Source organism: Chamaea fasciata, unplaced genomic scaffold (genome assembly GCF_029207755.1).
Source record: "Chamaea fasciata isolate MVZ Bird 193981 ecotype frontalis unplaced genomic scaffold, bChaFas1.0.hap1 SCAF_1, whole genome shotgun sequence".
NCBI lineage: Eukaryota > Metazoa > Chordata > Aves > Passeriformes > Sylviidae > Chamaea > Chamaea fasciata.
Window position 1 is genome coordinate 107,924,818 of NW_027094086.1, and position 20,346 is coordinate 107,945,163.

At 35.0% G+C, this 20,346-nt stretch overlaps 1 protein-coding gene across 1 annotated transcript in view; it reads right to left on the reverse strand.

Moving 5' to 3' along the window:
• Positions 1-20,346, reverse strand: part of KIF15 (kinesin family member 15) — a 34,885-nt gene that overhangs the window by 4,727 nt on the left and 9,812 nt on the right. The window contains exons 11-30 of the mRNA XM_066192847.1: positions 19,738-19,861; positions 18,002-18,093; positions 16,966-17,175; positions 15,755-15,932; positions 15,211-15,352; positions 12,754-12,895; positions 12,231-12,419; positions 11,264-11,371; positions 10,375-10,480; positions 9,680-9,845; positions 8,653-8,803; positions 7,541-7,626; positions 7,070-7,145; positions 6,711-6,797; positions 5,619-5,723; positions 4,658-4,780; positions 3,064-3,210; positions 1,993-2,097; positions 1,658-1,822; positions 1,084-1,190 (exon numbers count right to left, since the gene is read on the reverse strand). Of these exons, the coding sequence (XP_066048944.1) occupies positions 1,084-1,190; positions 1,658-1,822; positions 1,993-2,097; positions 3,064-3,210; positions 4,658-4,780; positions 5,619-5,723; positions 6,711-6,797; positions 7,070-7,145; positions 7,541-7,626; positions 8,653-8,803; positions 9,680-9,845; positions 10,375-10,480; positions 11,264-11,371; positions 12,231-12,419; positions 12,754-12,895; positions 15,211-15,352; positions 15,755-15,932; positions 16,966-17,175; positions 18,002-18,093; positions 19,738-19,861 (2,609 nt within the window). The remainder of the gene's footprint in view (positions 1-1,083; positions 1,191-1,657; positions 1,823-1,992; positions 2,098-3,063; positions 3,211-4,657; positions 4,781-5,618; positions 5,724-6,710; positions 6,798-7,069; positions 7,146-7,540; positions 7,627-8,652; positions 8,804-9,679; positions 9,846-10,374; positions 10,481-11,263; positions 11,372-12,230; positions 12,420-12,753; positions 12,896-15,210; positions 15,353-15,754; positions 15,933-16,965; positions 17,176-18,001; positions 18,094-19,737; positions 19,862-20,346) is intronic.

A 20,346-nucleotide genomic window follows, 5' to 3' on the forward strand; every position in this document is an offset into this window, starting at 1 on the left:
GGCTGGGGTTAAACCACAAGAGCAGCTTTGGGATGGAGGTATATATTTTATTAGTTCACAGTGTTCATGTGTATGGAGACTGCAGAAAGACTTCCTACAAGATCACTGCTCAGTGGTCTTGCCAAGTTAAGAAAGTAAAAGTATTCTGTATTCAAAAGACTTCACTAATTTTTATTTTGTAAGTTTTTAATTGACATGACATTGGATGGAAATAAGAAAACACATACAATTAAAATAATTCACAAACCAACTTCATCCTTGTAGTGTGCCATATGGGAAAAACTTAATTGGTTAAGAGTTTTATAATTGCATCAAATTACAATAAAACCACTGTTTTCAGTAACTTAAAATCTTGTGAACAGGTCAGGTAGGTTACTGAACAATGATGCTGTTTCTAAGGCTTTCTGCTTAGCTTGCAACAGACATTTGAAATTGTATTGTGAATTGAAATGGAAATCACAGGCAAACAACAATGGTTACATTGCCATTGAACAAAGGATTCTGTGGCTTTGTTTTTCACAGTTTAGGTAGGTTTTCTAGACCAAGTTTTTCCACAAAAAAAAATTACTTTTATGTTCCTCACTTGTTGGATTCTTGACTTGGGACTTTGGGATATAATTTGAATATGCACTAAGAATTCCCTGCTCCTTTTAGTTGACAAGAGTTGTGGTTTGAATAGACCAAAGGTTAATTGTATGTTGGAGGCTTTAAAATTTCATTTATGTCTATACTGAAACTTGCGTTGCATTCATTTAGACATTCCTTATCTACTGGATCCATAACTACACAAGTGACATGGCAATATATAATACCCAGGAATTACTCTGCATATAATACCCAGGAATTACTATGCATATAATGATTTTACATTCTGTTTTCATTACCTTTTTAAAACTTTGTTACATTTAAGAACTTGTGATTTAAGGGCCATAAAGTTTACAAGCCTGTAAATAACCTCCATAGAGAAGTTTGAGTCAATGTCTAAATAGGCAAACAATGTAAGACTGTATTTCAAATAAAACCTGTAAACTCTCTTAATTATTTCAAGTTAAGAGAGATTTTTCATGTTTTATTTTACTTTACCTGTTCTTGCCAGGTCTCTGAGCTTCTACAAGGCTCTGTAAACTCCTGTTGTTCTCCACCAATGTCTGCATTTCCAGACGTAAGTTCTCCAACTCATTTAATTGTTCCTAAGCAAGTGAAATTTGAAACATTTTATTTGAAGACCAAATTGCAATTCTTGTTTTCATTTCCAGTTGAACGTGTTTTTGAGTAAAATGGATGACAAAAATTATTTATCAGAAAACAAGCATGGTTCTCTGGCAAATATCTGCATCACCCTTCCATCTATAATTGCATTAGAAACTTCATAGAGAATAGTTTCAGCAGCAAATATTGAGAACTGTTTCAGCAGCAAAAATGATGTTACCATTTGACATTCATGAACAGAAAACAGCACAGTCCTGGGGAAAATGAGATTTACAGACATTGCAAGCAAGTTGTCACCACTTGTTCCCAGCCTAGGTGAAACGAAAACCAAAAACTGCCTTCCTGCTTTAATGGACATACCACTAAGCAGAGCTCATTAAAATACTGAACTCTGTAGTCTGTCTTATTTTGACCTTACAAATTGCCAGCAGAGATTAACTCACAGTACCTTCAGCCTTAGAATTTCATCATTTTTTGCTCTTCGTTCTTCATTCAGTTCATGCACAAGGTGCTCCAGATTTATTGCTGAGGCCCTTCGATCAGCTATTTCTTGCTCATGAGTTTCCAAAAGCTTGGCCAAATTCACATCAAAGTTAGGAGGAGTTTTTGGACACTGGCAAGTCAAAAAAACCAAACCACACCAACAATTAATAAAGGACTGTTTTCCCTATGTACTGATTGCATGTTTTAATACTTCATTGGAGACATAAATTAATAAATTTCTGGCAGACAAATCATCAATAATTACAAACTATGTGAAAATGTTTGTCTCAAATGCCCTACCTGAGGAAATGTTACTGAAGATGAGTCCACAAAGCAATCTATTTGCTTCATTTTCAATTCATATTCATTCTTCCTGTTCTCCAGTTCCTCTGTCATTTTGTCCAACTATTAGAAACACAGTAAGAATTAAAGTAGCTTGTAATACACACAACATAGGAAACAAAATAGCACTCAGATCTCTACTTGGAGCAAGCTTAAGTATACCACAAGTTATTTTAGATTAACAAAGACTTCACTATTCTATATTTAGGTAATCATGTTAAACTTTCAATAGCTGTATGCAACAAGCATTTTTGAAAGTATCTATACGTCTAATTACTTTGTTGTTCATCTTCATTTTGTTCTTGCTAGTATTTGATTTTCTTGCCTTACTAACACAATCTGCCTTTCAAAGGGCATGCTAACAGAGAAAAAAAAAAAGCTGTTATGAACTTGGTTGACAAACATTACTGGTCAAAACATGATTTCATACAAAGATTTTCATGGTATAGATTTGATCAGTTTTCCCAAGAGGATATGCTAACTTGACAAAAGAAATCCTCTTTCTAAACACAACTCAAGAGTCTTTGCCAACACAAATATATTACTTAGCACTATGATAGTCGTGGCAACTAGAGCTAAAATCTGAACAAAGGTTTAATACAGCTATTTAGTCTGCAGCAGCTCCAAACCATTGCATAATTTATAGAGCTGAACAGTTATCTTTATTGCATAATGATACTGTTCGTGGATAAGTGTTGAACAGGGGAAAAAGTAATCCCCTAAATTACACTGCTGATAAGCTGAGGCTGTTCTGCTCTTACAGGTGCTGATAATTTTACTCTGCTATCAGACTAAACATTTTTGTGATCTCTACACAACATTTCCAGAACATTAAAAGTTACCTAATCTTTGTTCAGAAGTTTTTGAACTGCTTTCTTTTACAAGAAAGAGCATTTCTCTTCACAAGAGTACTGTACACCAGATGCTCTAAAATGACAAGTGAAACCTTTTTCAGAAGCTATAACTGACTACAGCTCCCTAATTATTTCACAGCTCAATGAACTAACTGTGAAAATTTCTTTCTTTTACCTGTTCCCTGAGTTCCTGGATTACAGCTTCTTTCTTTGCTATGTCTTCCTGTGCACACTGGAGCAGTGCATCGTGTTTCTTAGAGGCCTCTGTCAGACTTGTCAGCTGATCAGCAGTGTGACGCAACTCTTCACACAGAAGGTCCCTCTATTTTAAGTCATTGGATAAGTAAAAAAGAAATGTTAAAGTTATTGCTCTAAGTCAGTTGTTTCAAGATGTTTTGTCATTGGTGCCAAGATTGATAACAGCTACAAGCATCTCCCTTTTCCTTCCACTTTTTCATCATGAATTGTAGCAAGCGTTCATCTATAAATTTACTTTAGCATGTTTTCATATCCTTGGTCTTGGTTGCAGAACAAAAACGAGAACTTTTCCCCAGTATAGTAACAATTAAATTCTAGTGGAAGATCTTCGGAATTAATCACTATTTTAAAATATAATATGTATTAAAAAAGATATACAGTTCTCTAAATAAGAAACCAGAAAAGAATGTATAGATTTTAATCCACGCTGAAGTGATTACAGCTTTTTATTGCTCTGATATTCCACAGATACCTTTGGATTTATCCTGGGATCTGTACTCCCACCCTATCTGATGGGGCATCATACCTAAAGAAGATTTGTTAAAACATAAGAAGAAACTTCATTTAGTATTTTAAATGCCACCTGTGATTAGTTCTTGTCCAGTTAAGAAAACATGATGAAATCAGTAACTGAAGTATAAAGTAAAGGAGAAACACTATAATTTTATCAGGAGCCAGATATACCCAAGGATAACATTGAAACAGGAACTGGCACTTAGGTTAAAAAAAGCCAAAAATCCCAAAGTGATCCATTTGCCAGACAACTCAGCTTTGGGTTTCAGAATGTCACTTTTAGATATGATTATTAACACAGTCTGTTTATTTTAAAACACATTTTCATTATGTTTAATGTCCTTTAAGAAACACACACCTCCCTGGAAGACTGTATTGGTGCTATATGATTGCTAGCAAATCTAATCACAGATGATCTCGTAGGAATTACATGTAAGGAGGTGCTAGTGTTTTGACTGATGGTCATGTTCAACAAAATAATGGTGACAGCAGTAAGAGAAAAGGCAGAGTTAAAGAATGAAACAATATTAAAAAGCAAAACACCATTTGAAGCAAATATGTGCCCTAGATCTGTTTCCAGCAGGTGGAGCTTTTAGTTAAAATTATGAGTAACGAAAAGATATTGCTGAATATAGTGCAGTGGGGGAAGAGACATTGTAGAACATAATATATTCTTCTACGTATTTTAATTTCTCAGCTGCATCATCTAAAGCTGCCATTAAATTCAGCTGATGATTCCTTAGTGGCCTTAACAAAATTAAACCAGGCTTTTAGCATAGGCTTTTATGAAGTAGCTTATAAAATATTTATGTCAAGTAACATGATAATTTAACAGAATTTGTCAGGTATCTCATGAAAAATTCTTTTAAGAACAGCTTAACTAGCTATAGTTTGAACTAAAATGAGGTTAAGTTTTACATGAACATTTTAAGCAAAACCACATCCAATTGGTGTGGTTGAACAAAGAATCATGATACACCAACATTAAGGTTTTTTACCTCAATGTTATCAGCTATTTCTCTTCCTTCCAAGGCTTCCTTCAGTTCTTCAATCTTCTCTTCCTGATCTTCTATGATTCTCTTGCTTTCTTCTTTTGCAGCCAGAACAGTATTATACTTGTACTACAAAAAGCATTCAATTAAATTTAAAATATATTAGAAAAACATAAAGGTAAAGTTGGAAAACAGAAGACAAATAAATGTACATCACAAATCTTATGATGACAACTACATTTAGAAATTAGTGTCAATTACTAAAACCAGAATGATATATTTTACTTGCTAAATTATACAAACTGTTTGTAGAGATAAGTTGTCAGAATTATACAAAAAGATTATTAACGTGAATTAGCCACCACAATACATATTACCCACTAAAACCATTATTAAAGAAATAGCCATATTTAGAAATCAACATCAACATTTTTCTATAGAACCTTTTGAATTCATGGTTGACACATATTATGTAAAGCATTCTGTTGGTTGCTCTATCAGTTTTCAAACCAGACCTATTCTAATAAAGAAGAAGCATCATATTTATTCATAGCTATTCAAATACACAGTTTTAGTTCTTTATACTTGCTTCCAGATGTAGAATATAGTAATACCAGCAACATAAAAATTCACTCCATCAAAAATAAATTTACAATTCAGCTTCAATTGTTGAGATCTTAAATTGCCAATTTCTGAGAAAATCTAAATGTGACTGTCAGCTGAGTGGAGTTTACAGGATGTGAATAGGTCTCTTCAGAGACAGCTTTTTACCCACCACGTGGAGAGAGTTCAGTTTTTGAGACAGCCTTAGGCATAAAATGTTCAGAAGATTTCAACATGTCAAAACAAAGAAGTTTCCTTCTAAAACACTACAGCAAGTTATACTATTTGAGACCCATGATAAGACATGTCATAGCCTCCCATTTCTAAAGAACGATACCATGTCCTTCAAAATGACAGAACATACATTTATATCCTCGAGCTCTCTTGTCAGCCCATCTATGGACTCAGTTTTATGATTAATTGAAGACCTCAGCTCCTGGATCTGTCTCATCAAGTCAGTTACAACTTCCTGCAACATAAAAAAAATTAATCCTGATAAAATACATATAAAATCCATATAATGTATTACTGGGCTTTTTTTTGGTATATAATTTGTCAATCCCAAACTTCAATTAATCAGGTGAAAATGAGTCAACAAATGGCACATTTAAAGAATAAACAGAAAATTTGTTGCTAAATCACTGGCTTTTGTTCTAAGCACATAAACTAAGAACTAAATAACCTACAGTGTTCATTAGAAGAGAAGACTGGCCTGCTGATTTAGTCTTAGGCTGTAATGGGTTACTAATAGGAGAACAGAACTACTATAATTTAAGGGTACATCTGTTTGTAATGGAAAAAGGCACATTGAAGAAACACCACTGCACTGACAATACCAGGTGATTCTGACCTTATGCATGTGAGATTTTTGGGTTTATGATGGAAAAAGCAATAGTTACCATTGCATCATGCCAGGTAGTAAATGCACTGTGTGATTTCTTACGCCTCTTTTACAGACAGCACATATGCTTGCACTAGGGGAACTCAGTGAATCAGGCTATTTAAGCTTTCATACTGCACGTCTTTACATAAAGAAGTGCTTTGATTTTATTAATAAAGATAATGTGACACACAGTCATATTCTTAAAACACTTTTCTTACCTTTTCCATCTGCCCATTACAGCAGAGCCCTGACTGGAAGGCTCTATTAATCATCTGGGGAATTATGCATTGTTTAGGCATTGAATGTTTTGTCCAGTAGACAGTTTTACCTTAATATTTTTTTTTTTGTTTAACCTTCAGTCAACTTGTCTTCTCTCTGAATGCATACCAGTTTCCTACCTCTCTGCAAACTGCATGCTAGGAAAAGGTAGGATTTATTTTACTTGGCTATATAGCCAAGATTGCCTAAAAGCACAAAATTACTAAGCAGTACAGGAAGGCTCTGGTCTTTCATCTCTACTAAGAACATAGTTACCCACAAGACAGTGTATCAGTAACAGAAATAAGCCCAAACCTTATCTGTATCGTTTGTCTTCTTCAAAGAAGCAATAGTCTCTTCAGCAGCAGCCAGCTCCTGTTCCAATGTCCTGAGTTTTGCTTCCTAGAGGAAATAATATTTGTGAAGGAGACTCTTCACTACCTTTGATGTGTTTTATAGAGCACCAAGTAATTAAAAAAAAAAAAAAAAGAAAGGAAGTTGTTAACCTTACCTAAAAAATTAACCAATAGCTTAACAAAACAGTATGTAGCCTGAGCACTCTACATTTCTTTTGCTGGTAATCAACCTAACAGTCAATACACCAATAAAATTGTTATTAATGCCCAAGAAAAGCCATGAACACACAATTCACATATTCAAATCTGCTGTTGTACCTGCTGCTCACACCGTGTCACCATTTCTGAAAATGGTTTCTCCACTTGTGCTTTTTCAAGTACTTTCAAGAGTTCCCTGGTGAATAAAAACATGTTTTGATTATATTTCTCACTAGAAATGTAAGAGAACTTTAACAAGAACAAAGTGATACGAGTTTATTCTATTTGCACCTAATTTTTTAAGAGTTCTTCAGTTATCACATTCTCAGTGCTATACAAAAGACTAATACTTTAGTTACTAGCCGTACACTGCTATTAGTGGCAAAATTGTATCTTTGACACGAAAAACTATACAATGAAATGACTTTAAATGAAATTGAATTGCTGTTCTGATTTGACAAAAAAACTCATCTGGAGAAAAACACCTCTACAAGTGTAGAGGTGAATACAACATATAGAGTAGAAGTGAATACAACATATAACACCAATGAAGTCAGATGAAAATAAACCCCACTGCCAATTAAAACTTACTTTGAATTGTTTTCTTTGTCTTCTTGTAATTGTAATGTTAGTTTTTCATTATGTTCTTTTTCTGTTTTCAGAAGCTGCAAAAGGTTCTGGAATATCAAAATACATATTTGCTCTAAGAAGTTAGAATATAAGGTTTCTAGAGCAATCTAAAACAAAATAAAAATTGAAACAAATCCTTGATATGACTGAAAAAAACCAACCACCCCACAAAACCTTAACTGGAAACTGGAAGATCTTTAGTTTGTCCTGAAGAAGTTCAAAAGTAAACCCTTTTTTATGTCAGATAATTGCATCTTTTCACCTGACATTAATAATAATTTCATATAGCTATGATGTTCCTCAGTATCCAAGGCTGTAAAGGGAAAAATTAGAATTTTCAATTATAAATTGATATGGGGGCATTTTAAAATTCTGTATTTGTTCAAAATACTGAAATATACGGATTTAAACCAATAATATTCAATCTGTCAGTGTTCTCTTAAACACTAATAAGGAAAATTTATATCAAATTTGCCAAGCAGGCAAGTCTTTACATAAAGAAGACTTTATGTAAAAAGTCTGTGTAGCCTGCAGAAATGCAGGCAAAATGATTTGCAAAAGCCCTTGAGCAACCTTGCTGCTGTTTTGCAGTCACTGCAGTCTGACAGGCTTTCAAGGACAGCATCAACTAAATTGCAGGACAGTGATCCACCACAAGCCATAGATCATTTTAACAAGATCACATCCACTATGAAAATTTTTAAGAAACTGCTTTGTAAAGATAGAATAATTAGGCTAGTCTTGGCTAGCCCTGAGATAAAAGCATTTCAATGTCAGAATTCTTTTCCAAAGAAGCCTCTTACTCCTTTACTAATTAACTCATCTCCCTCAACATTTCCAGAGCAATTTCTTCAGCCTAAAAACTTACTATTCATGATGCTATTGGATATTTCTGATAGCCTGTGGCTGCAAAAATCTTGCACTAAGTTTTGAAAAAGAATTTGGGTACATCTTCCAAATGAAATCACCAAGAAACCTATTACTACCGTGCAATGTTATGAGTGATACAATAATTGGAATAAAGCAATCTGGGTTCTGTATAATCAAGTCCTTTAAATCCTTGAGTGTCTTACACAAAGCTCAGTTTTCATTGCTTCTGCTTCTTGCTTTCTGTCCTCAAGTTGTTGCTTCAGCTGGTCTGTCTCAAACTTGGCTACCTCCTGCAAATTGTCGTAGTCATCCTGCAGGCTTGCCTTTTCTTCAAGAATCTTTTCGTGTTCTAGCCTTCATAAAAAACCAGACCAAATAATCTAGTAAGGATTTGTGTCCTTATAAAAATACTCCAATCAACTGTATTTTAAAATATTCAAATAATATTTGAATATTTGGAGAGAAAGAATACTCTCCAAACAATATTTCTGCTTGCACAGAATGCACCAATACAATCACAGCATTTAATTTCAGTTCTGGGTTTCTGGCCTTACAATGTCCCACTCAAAAGATTACTTCAGCTAAGACATGACCTGCTATAATGCAAAGTGTAGTTAATTTTTCCAGGAACAAAAACCAAAACCAAAACATAAAACCAAAGCACAACAAAACAAACTAAACAAAACAACACCAAACCCCAATATAACTAAATCACATTAGTAATTAAAAACCATACTGACTATCATCTGATAATACTGGCAATTATTTCAGACAAGGCAATGAGCTTTTCTGGCTTTGATACTCAAACTTCAATTATTTTTAATGCTTTCTTTCTGCTTGTATTTTTAGAGCAGCATCATTATGTCACCTGCTTCATGTGACCAGACTGAAAACTGTTCACTTAACTTTTGGAGAGCCGCAAGTTTACAGATATATCCTATTTAATGAGAAAATTATATAGGAAAGCTAAATTAAGGCAGGCACATTTTGTTTTCTTTTTAATAATGCCACCATATTGCCTGAAAAAGGCATGAAAGAACTGAGAAAAAAAAAAACAAACCCATCAAAGAACCCAAACAAACCTTCCCCCAGACAAAGAAGCAAAGGACAAACACAAAACAACTCTAAAGAAAACATATAAAGTGTAAGTTCACATACAGGAGAGGATGACTAAATCACTGGATGCATCCAGAAGGGATGACAAAGCACTGCACCAAACTGCCAACATACCTGACACTGTCCAGCTGGAACTGTACATCCATATGTCTACCAGAGAGCTGACTTACTTCTTTCTCTTGCTTTTCCCTAAAGGCATTATATTCCAATTTTACAGCAGACAGCTCCTTGTCTGCAGACTGTAGGACAATGCGCAAGTCATGGACTTCACTTTTTAATACTGTCAAAAAAACCCAAAATAATTTACATGTTATTTGGAAAACTTTGCAAGATATAGGACACACAATGCTACAGAACCTGCTGGGAAAGTCTCACAAACCTCTGCACCTTTTCAGTAGAATTAATCTCAAAAGTCACACACAAAAAGGCTTTGTGAATGGAAAAGGTCAACAAAACACTGACTTTAAGGAGTAAAGGTGAATTGAAAACATTCCAGACAATATCACTGTAATTTCTGTAGACAACAGATGTTTTACCCTTTATTTTTATTTAATATTGTAATTTTAAATCCTGTATCTTGTGCCTTCACATTCAGAGTAAAGACAGAACCATTTTGAATATTGTATACTGTGCAAGACAAGGCAAAGATGATCTGCAAGTATTAAAAATTGCTTTCTTTGTTAAAAAAAAAGAAAATCAAAGCAGTATGTCTAACAACCCAAATAGTTACTCAGCACATGCTATTATTGATTTAAAACAGTAAGACACCTCAAAACTTATAATGAAATTTTAGTATTACAAAGCCTTACTATCAGCCTTGTTTTGACTTTCTTGAAGATGCTTTTCAAGTGATTTTATCTGTTCAAGGAGCTCCTGGCGCTCTTTACTCCAGTCATTCCTTTCAGATGAAAGAAGCTTGAAAAGAAAAGCAATTTTTTTTAAATAGAAGGAAGTGTAGGAGTGGGTAAGTCACACACTCTAACAATAGTGTAATGATATATTAAAGCATTTAATCAACTGATTATAAACATATTTTTCTTTAAATTCAATATTTGGTGGCTCTGAAATCCCTCAAAGTCCAAACAAAAAAATTAATTTATATAACTAAAGACATTACCTTATCTAAAAAGTTCCTTTACAAGGAACCCACAGCTTAGGAGCTGATATCATAGATATCAGAAGTGAGACTGGTCTGGAAAGAATACAGGCCTTATTTCCTTCTCTATGACAAATCAACCCTAGCAATTAAGCAAGACTTGCAAATATTTGATAGGTAGATCCTATTGAGATGAGTATTTTCGGCAATCCAAAGTTTACAATTTCCTTGTTACTATAGTTGTTTTCCAGAAATCATGAAGTTGGTCAAACCCAACCACAACAGTGTTCATTTGCTTATATTTAAGCTCAAGCAGGCTCGGATTCACAAGATTTAAAACAACAAAACCAAACTCAAAGCTGCAGTGTTATGTTAAATGAGCCTTCTCTGCTCACTCCAGCTCTGGGGGGGTTGGATTAGATTACCTTTAAGCCAAACCAAACTATTCCATGATTTTAAATCCTTGTCTTCCTGCACAGCCCTGAGTTACGATGCCATGTAAATTTGTCAAACTGCAAGTAACATTGCAAGACCTCACCAGACAACACAGCAGTAGGACTGTGTGATAGTTACATGAGACCTATATTACACTGTTCTCTCACCTCCTGTATTTGTGCAGAGTGATGCTCCAGTTTATTAATATGCTGCTGGAGTTTTATATTCTTGCTTTCCTCTTCATCCAGCTTTGTCTGCATTATGCTCAGTTGCTCCTGTGATACAACAGACACTCAAAATTAGAGCACAAATCTTTTTTTTTCACATGCTGTATGGCAGTCTGTGCATATTAAAAAGTCAACAAGTTTCTATTTTTATGACCTGAACCAACAGAAAACAGAACACTCAAAAATAAACCAGTATCTTAAGTAGCTGATTTCTCCTCTGTCTAACTCAACTGACAAAACACAAGCAAATCCAGTAAATACAAGGCCTGAATCCAATAAACACTTTGTTTTCAGACACATGTTTATCTTGGAAAAATAAGGCTTTAAAAAGAAGTTACTCAAAACATACACTAGTTAAACTCCTTACAGGATCTCTGCACTATGGTAAGCATCAAGGAGGGGTTTTGGCTGTTATGCCAGGGTTTTACATGCACTGAAGTTAGTTCCAGCTTCTAGAGAGTAGTTCAGATAAATTTGCAGTGCTCTTCTATGTGACAAAAGACCTTACCTGCCCACTAGAAAAGAAACAAGACAATGTATAACGGTGGACAAGCATTATTTGGCAGGTTTCTTGAAATAATGCAGTATTATACACTAAACTTGTGTATTGTTCCAAAGGTAACTGTCAACTTAAAAAGAGGACTTCTCAGAGACAAGTTATCAGGTTTAAATAGAAAAAAAGTATGAACATCCTGCAATAAACTACTTATGATATTCAACCCTCAAATCACTTTCAGTATTTTTTTTTAAATCCTTTCAAGTACAATGTTAAGTGTTAAGTATTAATGAGGGGCTTCAGTTTCCCATGCAAATTAAAAGGCATTTGGTGCAGGGGAAGTACTTCATGGCAAAGCCCGCTTTATTATAAAGTTGCACATGTACTTCACTTTTTATTCAGATCGTTCACCTGTGCTACTTTGAGCTCCTCAGCAATGGCTTCACATGCTTGTTCACTCATCTCTGGAGGAACTGGCTCTTTTAGAATGTCATCCATCATCTCTTCAGAATGCTGAAAATCTTCAAAATTATAGTCTGGGCTTATTCGCGGCACAAGGCGAGACCTTAGCTGGTAAGCTTTAGTTGGAGTGGTTATGTTCTGTTACAAAGATCACAAAGCAGTCTTTATTTTAACTATAAAATGAAATTAAGACTTTGTCTGGTATTGTATTTCTTAATTCTATAAGCAGAATAATGAAATAAAATGCCTAAAGTGGCTAGTTCTGAAACTGCTATTACTTCTTCAGATTTGTCATCTGATGACAGTAGCAGTCATTCAGTTAATGCTCCAGAACAAAAAGCAGCCTTTTTGGTTTCTCGCACATAGAGAACATTCCAGAAAACTAGGCTAAGGGATCACACAAATGACAGTCTGTACTCTTGTACAACTCAAGAGTGTGTATGTATGGCCTTAAAGAAACTTATTCTCATACCTTAAGACTTTCTCTATGTAGCTTATGTAGCTGAGAGACTTCTCGGCGCTTGTGTGCTTTGGTTGCCTCCAGAATGTTTTCAAGGTGCTGGTTTGCTTTCTGAAGGGACTGAAGCTCTGATTCCAGTTCCATCTGTTTTTTCCTGTTTAGGAAGTATTTTGCTATTGTCAAAACTGCTCCTTGAGTATGCCTTCCTATGAGTAAGGGTACGCTGCAGTATTGCCAATGAGCAAAAACTGCAGCTGAACTTTTACCCAAACACCAAAATGAATTATTTTGAGAAGAAAGCTACCACTGCTGTATTAAAAAGTAAAAATAACGGATAAAAAAATTAAAAAGCTAAGCAGCTTATTTGTGCCTGCATAATGAAGCAAGCAGATGGATAACTAAACATGTCAGAAAAAAAATCCATTACATGGTAAGAAATAAGCTGAGACCTCTGCAGTTCCTTTTATGAGAAAGTGATATCACCCATACCAATATGCTTTTAAGCTTTAAAAATGTTATCCAGTTATATGAGAAGTCTGAACTGGAGCTTGCCAGGATTAAAGAAAATCCTTTAAAGACTTTTTTTCTTTTTTTTTTTTTTAAAGTGCTGCTATGTTAAGATTATTTTGCCCTCTTAGAGTACTTTAACTGAAATCCAACAGTTGAGCAGAAATTTAGGAATAATTTTCACTAGGTATTTTGCAGAGCTACACGCTGTTACTGTGATAGTTGCCATTACTGTCATAATGGTAGGGTCAAAGTCCATAGACAAATGGAAACATACTATTTCATCTCTTGGCAGTTTAATGCAGTCATTTTCCCTCACACTCTTGGCAACTGCAACAAAACTTAGGGAACAGAGTAGAACTTTAGTTCTGACTGCAATTGGACAGCAAAAAAATTAGCATATGTTGTTTTTGTGAAATTGCTATTTTACTCTACTTTTATTCAGTTACAGCATATAGTTACACTTGTATGTAAGGTTTCAGTTACTCTGAAAATGGAAACAAGTTTAAATTTAGTGACTCCAGAGGCTGAAAAACACATTTCCATTTGACTGCACTCCACTAAGAAAATGTTGGTAATTGATAATAAAATACATACATACTACCAAAGAGCGAGACATTCACAAAACATGGAATACACAAAATAGAAATATATTTAATGGGCAGAAAAATAATCAATATAAAAAAAAATATAAATAGATTACTGCAATCGATGATATGGAACAATTGATGGACTGCTAAATTGATAACCTCAGTAGAACATAACACTATTATTTATAAAGTTTATAGGATTTGCTACACAGAAATCTAACAATAAAAATAACAGATTTGTACAATTGCCTCAATGGGTAAAAAGGATATTAAAAGCTACTTTGAAAAAATAGAAGTGGGGAGGCAAAATTGTGCTTGATGCTTTTAGAATTACACTCTAATTTCACTGAAATCAACAATTAAAGGTACAATTAAAATAAATTTAAAAAAAAATCAGGTCCCTTTTGCCTTCCAGGTTTGCATTACATTTGCTGGAAATGCTATTTTTCTTGTATCTGCAGTTACAAGATCTGAATTTTTCAGAAATGGGGTTAATCAAGTGAAGTCATGTATTATTCAGAAGCATATGAACACTAAAGGTATTAGTGAGGCCATTCCCATTATCTTGTGCTGCCCTCCAGGAGAACAGTGACAGTAAATTCTTTACTACATTAATAAGAGTGAAGTAGAGTCTTACCTCATTTTTAGATGCCAAAGCAAATGGATATAAATGTACTACTGACACCATGCTTTTACTCTGATTTGAATTAAACCTTTGTTCCCATAACAAGTCTCAAGATAACAGTTTTATTGCCTTCTTAAAAATCTTTGAAATTGAGATAAAAAGTTAACCAACAGGTCAGTCCTAGTTTTTCTGGGGTGCTGCATTTATGGTGATTCAAACTTGCAGACTTTAAGTGATTATATTAAAAACTACTGTTGCACAAAAACAAATCCCCAAATCCCCCCTCTCATTCTCCCCTACCCCATCAACTCCCACTTCCTGTCAGTGCCTCCACCTGTAATATTTCAGTTACTGAAAAACATTTGCTCTACATGGAAACTAAGCCAAACTCTCCCAGTGCTGTTAAGCAGGTGACTACCAGAATTAAAGGGTATGTCCATCTCCTGCATGGTGTGAAGCATTTTTCTGCATCTTACTATCCAGAGTGGCCTTGGAAAAGACAAAAGAAACCTGCAGCAGTGCAGACATACCTTCAGATTTAATGATGGTTGTTCCCTAGTGTGGGAATAACCAGGTTCAACAGGAACATACCCTGTGTGTGCATGCCATTTTTCTTAACCTGGCCCTTTCTTACATGCAAAGAACAAGCCTAGTTGGTATAATCAGGATCTGAGTCTTTCAAAAATCGATAGGAATAATGACTTAAAACCATTTGATTACAGATATTTCAATACTGTTTTGTCTCACTTGGTTAGCTCTTTAAATTCTTCATATTCTTGCTTGGAAGTTGCCAGTTCAGCCTGGGTCTGCAGCAGACGAGCTTTCAGCCTTTCCACAGATGCGAGCGAGTTGCCTTCCAATGACACGATGGTGGAATGTAAGCGGTGACCTAAAGAACAAACACAGACCGTCCAAAATCACACAGCAGCTCAAATACCTAAAGTTTTACTAAAATGAAAGTGTTTTGTGGGGTTTTGAACAGCACAGCAGCAATTGAGATTGACAAAAATAGGTATTGGCAACAGTCCACATGAAAACCAGTAATAATTAATATAACTGCAGTCTTCATGAGAACTAAGGACCACACAGATGAGTTTCACAAGATGCAAATCAAAATTCCCTATTGCTTGAAGGCAAACATGAGTACAATTAAGTAAAACTGTTTTATCAGTCTTCAGGTACCACTTTGAGGAAGGCAAAAATACATCAAGACACACATTTTCAACACTATGCTGCAAACAGCAGAAACACAATAAGCATATTTAGATGGAAAACATTAGCTTTTTTTTACCTCCAGTACTTTTCTCTGTGGCTGAAGCTTCCAAAAAAGCTTTTTCTAGCTCTGCAATGGTCTGAGCATCAATTTCTTGGGCCTTTTTAACTGACTGTAAAGAACGAAGTTTTTTATTCTCCTCTCTGAGATTATGGTTCTCCATGGCATACTTTGCAATTCGTGGGTGTTGTTCCATCTGTGGTAATCAATATTTTATTCAACAGTTTTTATTTTCCAGACAATGCTATAGCTATCTAGCTGTTACTCTACTACCTTTAATAAGGATTAAACTGTAAAAGAAAAGGAAAAGAGGTGTTCCCCACAGTGGTTAAAACTACTCAATTTTTCTTTGGTTAATTTTCTTACTGCCTTGGAATCTACTCTCAAGACAGCCAGTTTACATCTTATAGGTTTACTCTTTTACTGGTAATAAAACAGCAGGATGCTTTTCTTGCTGCTCTCGATAACCTTTTCCATTTTATACTTGGCTTTCTTAATGCTATCCTTGCAAGCCATAGTAATGTTTCCGTAGTTAATAAAGGACTGTCCTAAACTTCATTTCTTCTCCTCCTCCCTTTCCTTTGAAGCTCAATTATGAGCTACAGATTTACACTACTCTGCCAAGAGATTTATGCCTTTTTCCTACTTGTGCTTGGAGGGAATTGTTTTTCAAGAATTTGCCTTCTCTCTTGGGTTTCTTTGCTCTTCAAAACTGCCTCACAAATGATACCACACCTGCCAGACACCTGAATAACCCAAAGCTGTTCTTCAAACAGCTCCAGGACCACATCATCCCTTATATGTCCATCTGGCATGTGTATTATCCTTCAAAAATCCACTGCATTGTTGGCATCCTGCTGTCTTTCCCTTTCAACTGGTGTCACAGAGCTAGAAATCTGCCATATGAACGAGGATTTGTAATTTGGAGTCTTGAACTGCTGAAAAGAAACTCGACTAACCCAGATCAGGTGGCCTATGGCAAGCGCCCACATGACATCACCCTTACTAAACTCTCCTCATGCAAACTCAAGCTCTAAATCCAGCCATTGACTCTTCCATAGGAAAACCCCATGCTTTTAAGATGCTTCTATAAGGGAACCCACCACCCATCCTCTGCTCTTCTGCCTGACTTTCCTAAAAAGCCTATATTCACCCACCACAGGACTTCAACACGTGAGCTATCTCATAAAAAAACAATTGTTCCAGAAAAGAAAAACCAAAGACTTTACCTGTTCTCTGAGTATCTGCACTTCCTCCCTCAAGTCACTGAGTAGATCATCTTGCTCTTTTGGCAATAAAATCGCACCAGCTTCTTTATGTAATCTCTCCAAGCGAACAATGTGATCTTCCCGGAATTTAACTATCATTTTATTGGACTGAACAAATTTCTCCTTCTTGGCACATAGTTCTTCTAGCTGCGCCACTTTTTCTAATAAATTCTTAGGAAATACATATACAGATCAGTGAATTTTTAAGGTGCACATCTTACATGTATGCACAGGCAGACAAATCATGCAACATCTCAGTTAACAGTAATTCTGCGAATACACAGAGTGTCATTTGCAGCAGATTTGTAGAGAGCAACAGCTCATATCAAGAACCCAAATTACACAACATGTTGCAAAAATTGTACTTAGAAACTCCAATATGATCTAGTAGAGTAAGTATTCTGTTAAGGTCCTCAGATGCACATCACTAGAGTGCCCGTTTCAGTTAATTTTCTTTAGAAAAAAATAAAAATCCATTTGGCTGTTTCAGTATCACACCATGACCAAAGAACAATAAAATGAGAATGTCTGGGATGTGTGCTTCAAAAAACACACTGTTCATTAAAACACTCAAAATTAAATAAAACAGAAGCTTGTTTTGTTCAATTTTTTTTTTTTTTAAATAAGAAAACCTCAATAAGCCTTCCCACCCCTTAAAATTAAATATACTCTCAAAGCTATCCAATGTCTTGTCAGAATTTGAAAGCGAAACAAAATAGAAACAGCAGATTATTTTGGATGGAAAAGACTTTTAGGATCATCAAATCCAACCATTAATCCACTACTGCCAAGTCTGCCACTAAACCATTGTCCTTAAGCACTACAGATGTTGTCTTAAATGTCATTTGACTAAGTTCCCTCGTTACCAAACCTCGTTATCTTTGGAAAGAGTATTCAAAACTAAGGAAGATCATTAAGAGAGTCAGCTTCAATATGCTCACCAGTCTCTCACCAGAAAGTATAATGAATGCACTTAGAAATATCTGTGCTTTCTTACCTTCTTTTCACCTTCTGATTTCTCCCAGAACAACATTGCTTCAATAAAGTTGTTCATGTAATTTATGTTGTTCTTCCCTTTTTCAACAGCATCTGTAGGGGAAGTAATGGAAACAAATCCCACATTTATTAAAATAGCATGTAGCCATATATAACATGACAATTGTGTAAATTCAAATAAATTCCTTTAAACAGTGTAATTCTTCCACAAAGATCATGTGCCATACCCAGAGCACACTATTTAGACAGTAATTCCTAGTCACCTGCAAGTGCTGATAAAGAACAGAGCTAATTTACATAATTGTATAATTAACAAAGTTGTTCAAGCATTAAACAGCCTTGCAATGAACTTTTATTAAAGTAAAAGAATCAGTCTGTTCAGCTAAGCATATCTATAAAATGCAAAATCCCTCTGAAATTAATTTGATAACACTAAGCCATTATTAGCATTATTAGTACAGTTTGTACATATTAAAAGCGGACTGACTGGTTTATGAGAAAGAAATTTAGGAAAATAAGCTTGAATTATGTGGACAATTAGTGGCTTAATCTGGAAGGAAAGTGTCCACACAAGGGATTACGAGGGTTTAATAATCCACTTAGAAATTAATTTAAAATAGCATTTCTGAATATTCTAATACAGACAAGACTACTTATTTATGGAATACTAATCACCATAGTATCTAGGTGCATGATAGCTACATTATCATGATTTAATATATTTTAAAATGCCATTATGTTTCCCAAGTACCTAGAAAGCAGATTTTATATTTCTGTGATTGAGTATTACAAACATAATTTAACTGCACAGAACAAACACAGCTCTGATATATTAGGTTCTTCTCAAAACTCCTCCTCAGTGTTTAAGCATCATTACTTGTTTTCTCTCAGAATTCTATCATGGGTCTAAACATTGAGCCCTCTGTCAATATTCATAGATTTATGAACCATGATTCAGTTCCCTACCTCATCTCTGACTTGTTTGTACTGGTTAAACATGTATGCTAACAGAGAAGTACTTTTTCCTTAGGAAAACTCAACCCAGATGCTTTATATCAGACAAGGCTTTCTAACTTCTGTCATAGCTTCTCCTGCTGTATCTTCTGTTTCTTGGCAAGGTCAGGAAAGAGTTGACTCACAAAAACAGTAAGAGTTACAGACAAAGTTTACCACCTTGCAATCAAACGCATTTCAGTGAGAAACATACATACTAGGAAGCTCTGCTGAGATTTGTATTGCAGATAAAATGGCCTAGTGAGAAGCTTATGGAAGATTACCTAAAAACGCTATTCCCATCTTACATTGAAATCAAACGTCTGTATCCCTCTTAGGTTTTTCTGGAAGGGGCAAAAAAGGGAAAAGGGGGAAAAAATCCTGAGCTTAAAAAGAATGCAACATTGTGCCTTCCCTCTGACTTAAATGTACAAGGAATCACATGCAAACTTTTGGTTACTTAAAGGATTACGCATCATATCTCTTAAGAAGTGGAAGAATATCTAAGTATCATATAATAAAACCATAGCCCAGTAGCCAAACTTATGGGGAAGAAAATAAAACCACATTAACAATTTCTGCAAGGTAGCAGCTACAAGTACAGGAAATAGGATCCATAATAAGGAAAATGGAACCCCTGTAGGTCAGTCCCTACAAAAATATTAATTGTTCAGAAACTTAATGAAGGCTCCCAGCCTTCTGGGCTACCGAAGTAGCAAGTTCTCCCTGACCTCCAACTCTTACCTTGTGATACAGAAATACTGCAGACAGATGGCACTGAAGTAAGTTGAGCAAGCTGCTCCTTCAATTTCTTGACCTCAGCTTGCAGTTGGTTCACATTTCCTTGTGTATCTTCATTTACTACAGCCTTTTATAAACAGGATAAAATTAGGAAAAGGTGTAAATAAAAATTTTACATGATAAGAGAAAACTCAAAGAATGCAAACCAGTAAAATTACTGAGAACTCTTTCCACCTTGGGAAAGAAAGAATTCATGGGAAAAGCAGAGTTCCATTCACTGAGAAACCAGCAAGCTGTACTTCAGGTGGAATTAAGAGGTTAAAAAATGTAATGTTTTCTGCAGAATTTTTTCTGCACCTTTTTCACCAACAAAGCAGTATACATCAGAGACGGTTTCAGCTAAATGCCAACATGCTTTTAAAAACCCACTCATGAGGAATTACATTTTGGGCACTAGGATTAATATAGAACAAGTTAACAGAAACAACATTGAATCAGAAATTTTTTTGATAGTCTACGTTTTTAGTATAGATTTACTTTTTTACTTTTCTAATGAAGTGCTCTGAGAACAATGAATACATGCTGTTAGCAGCCATTATATAGTCTCCAGCT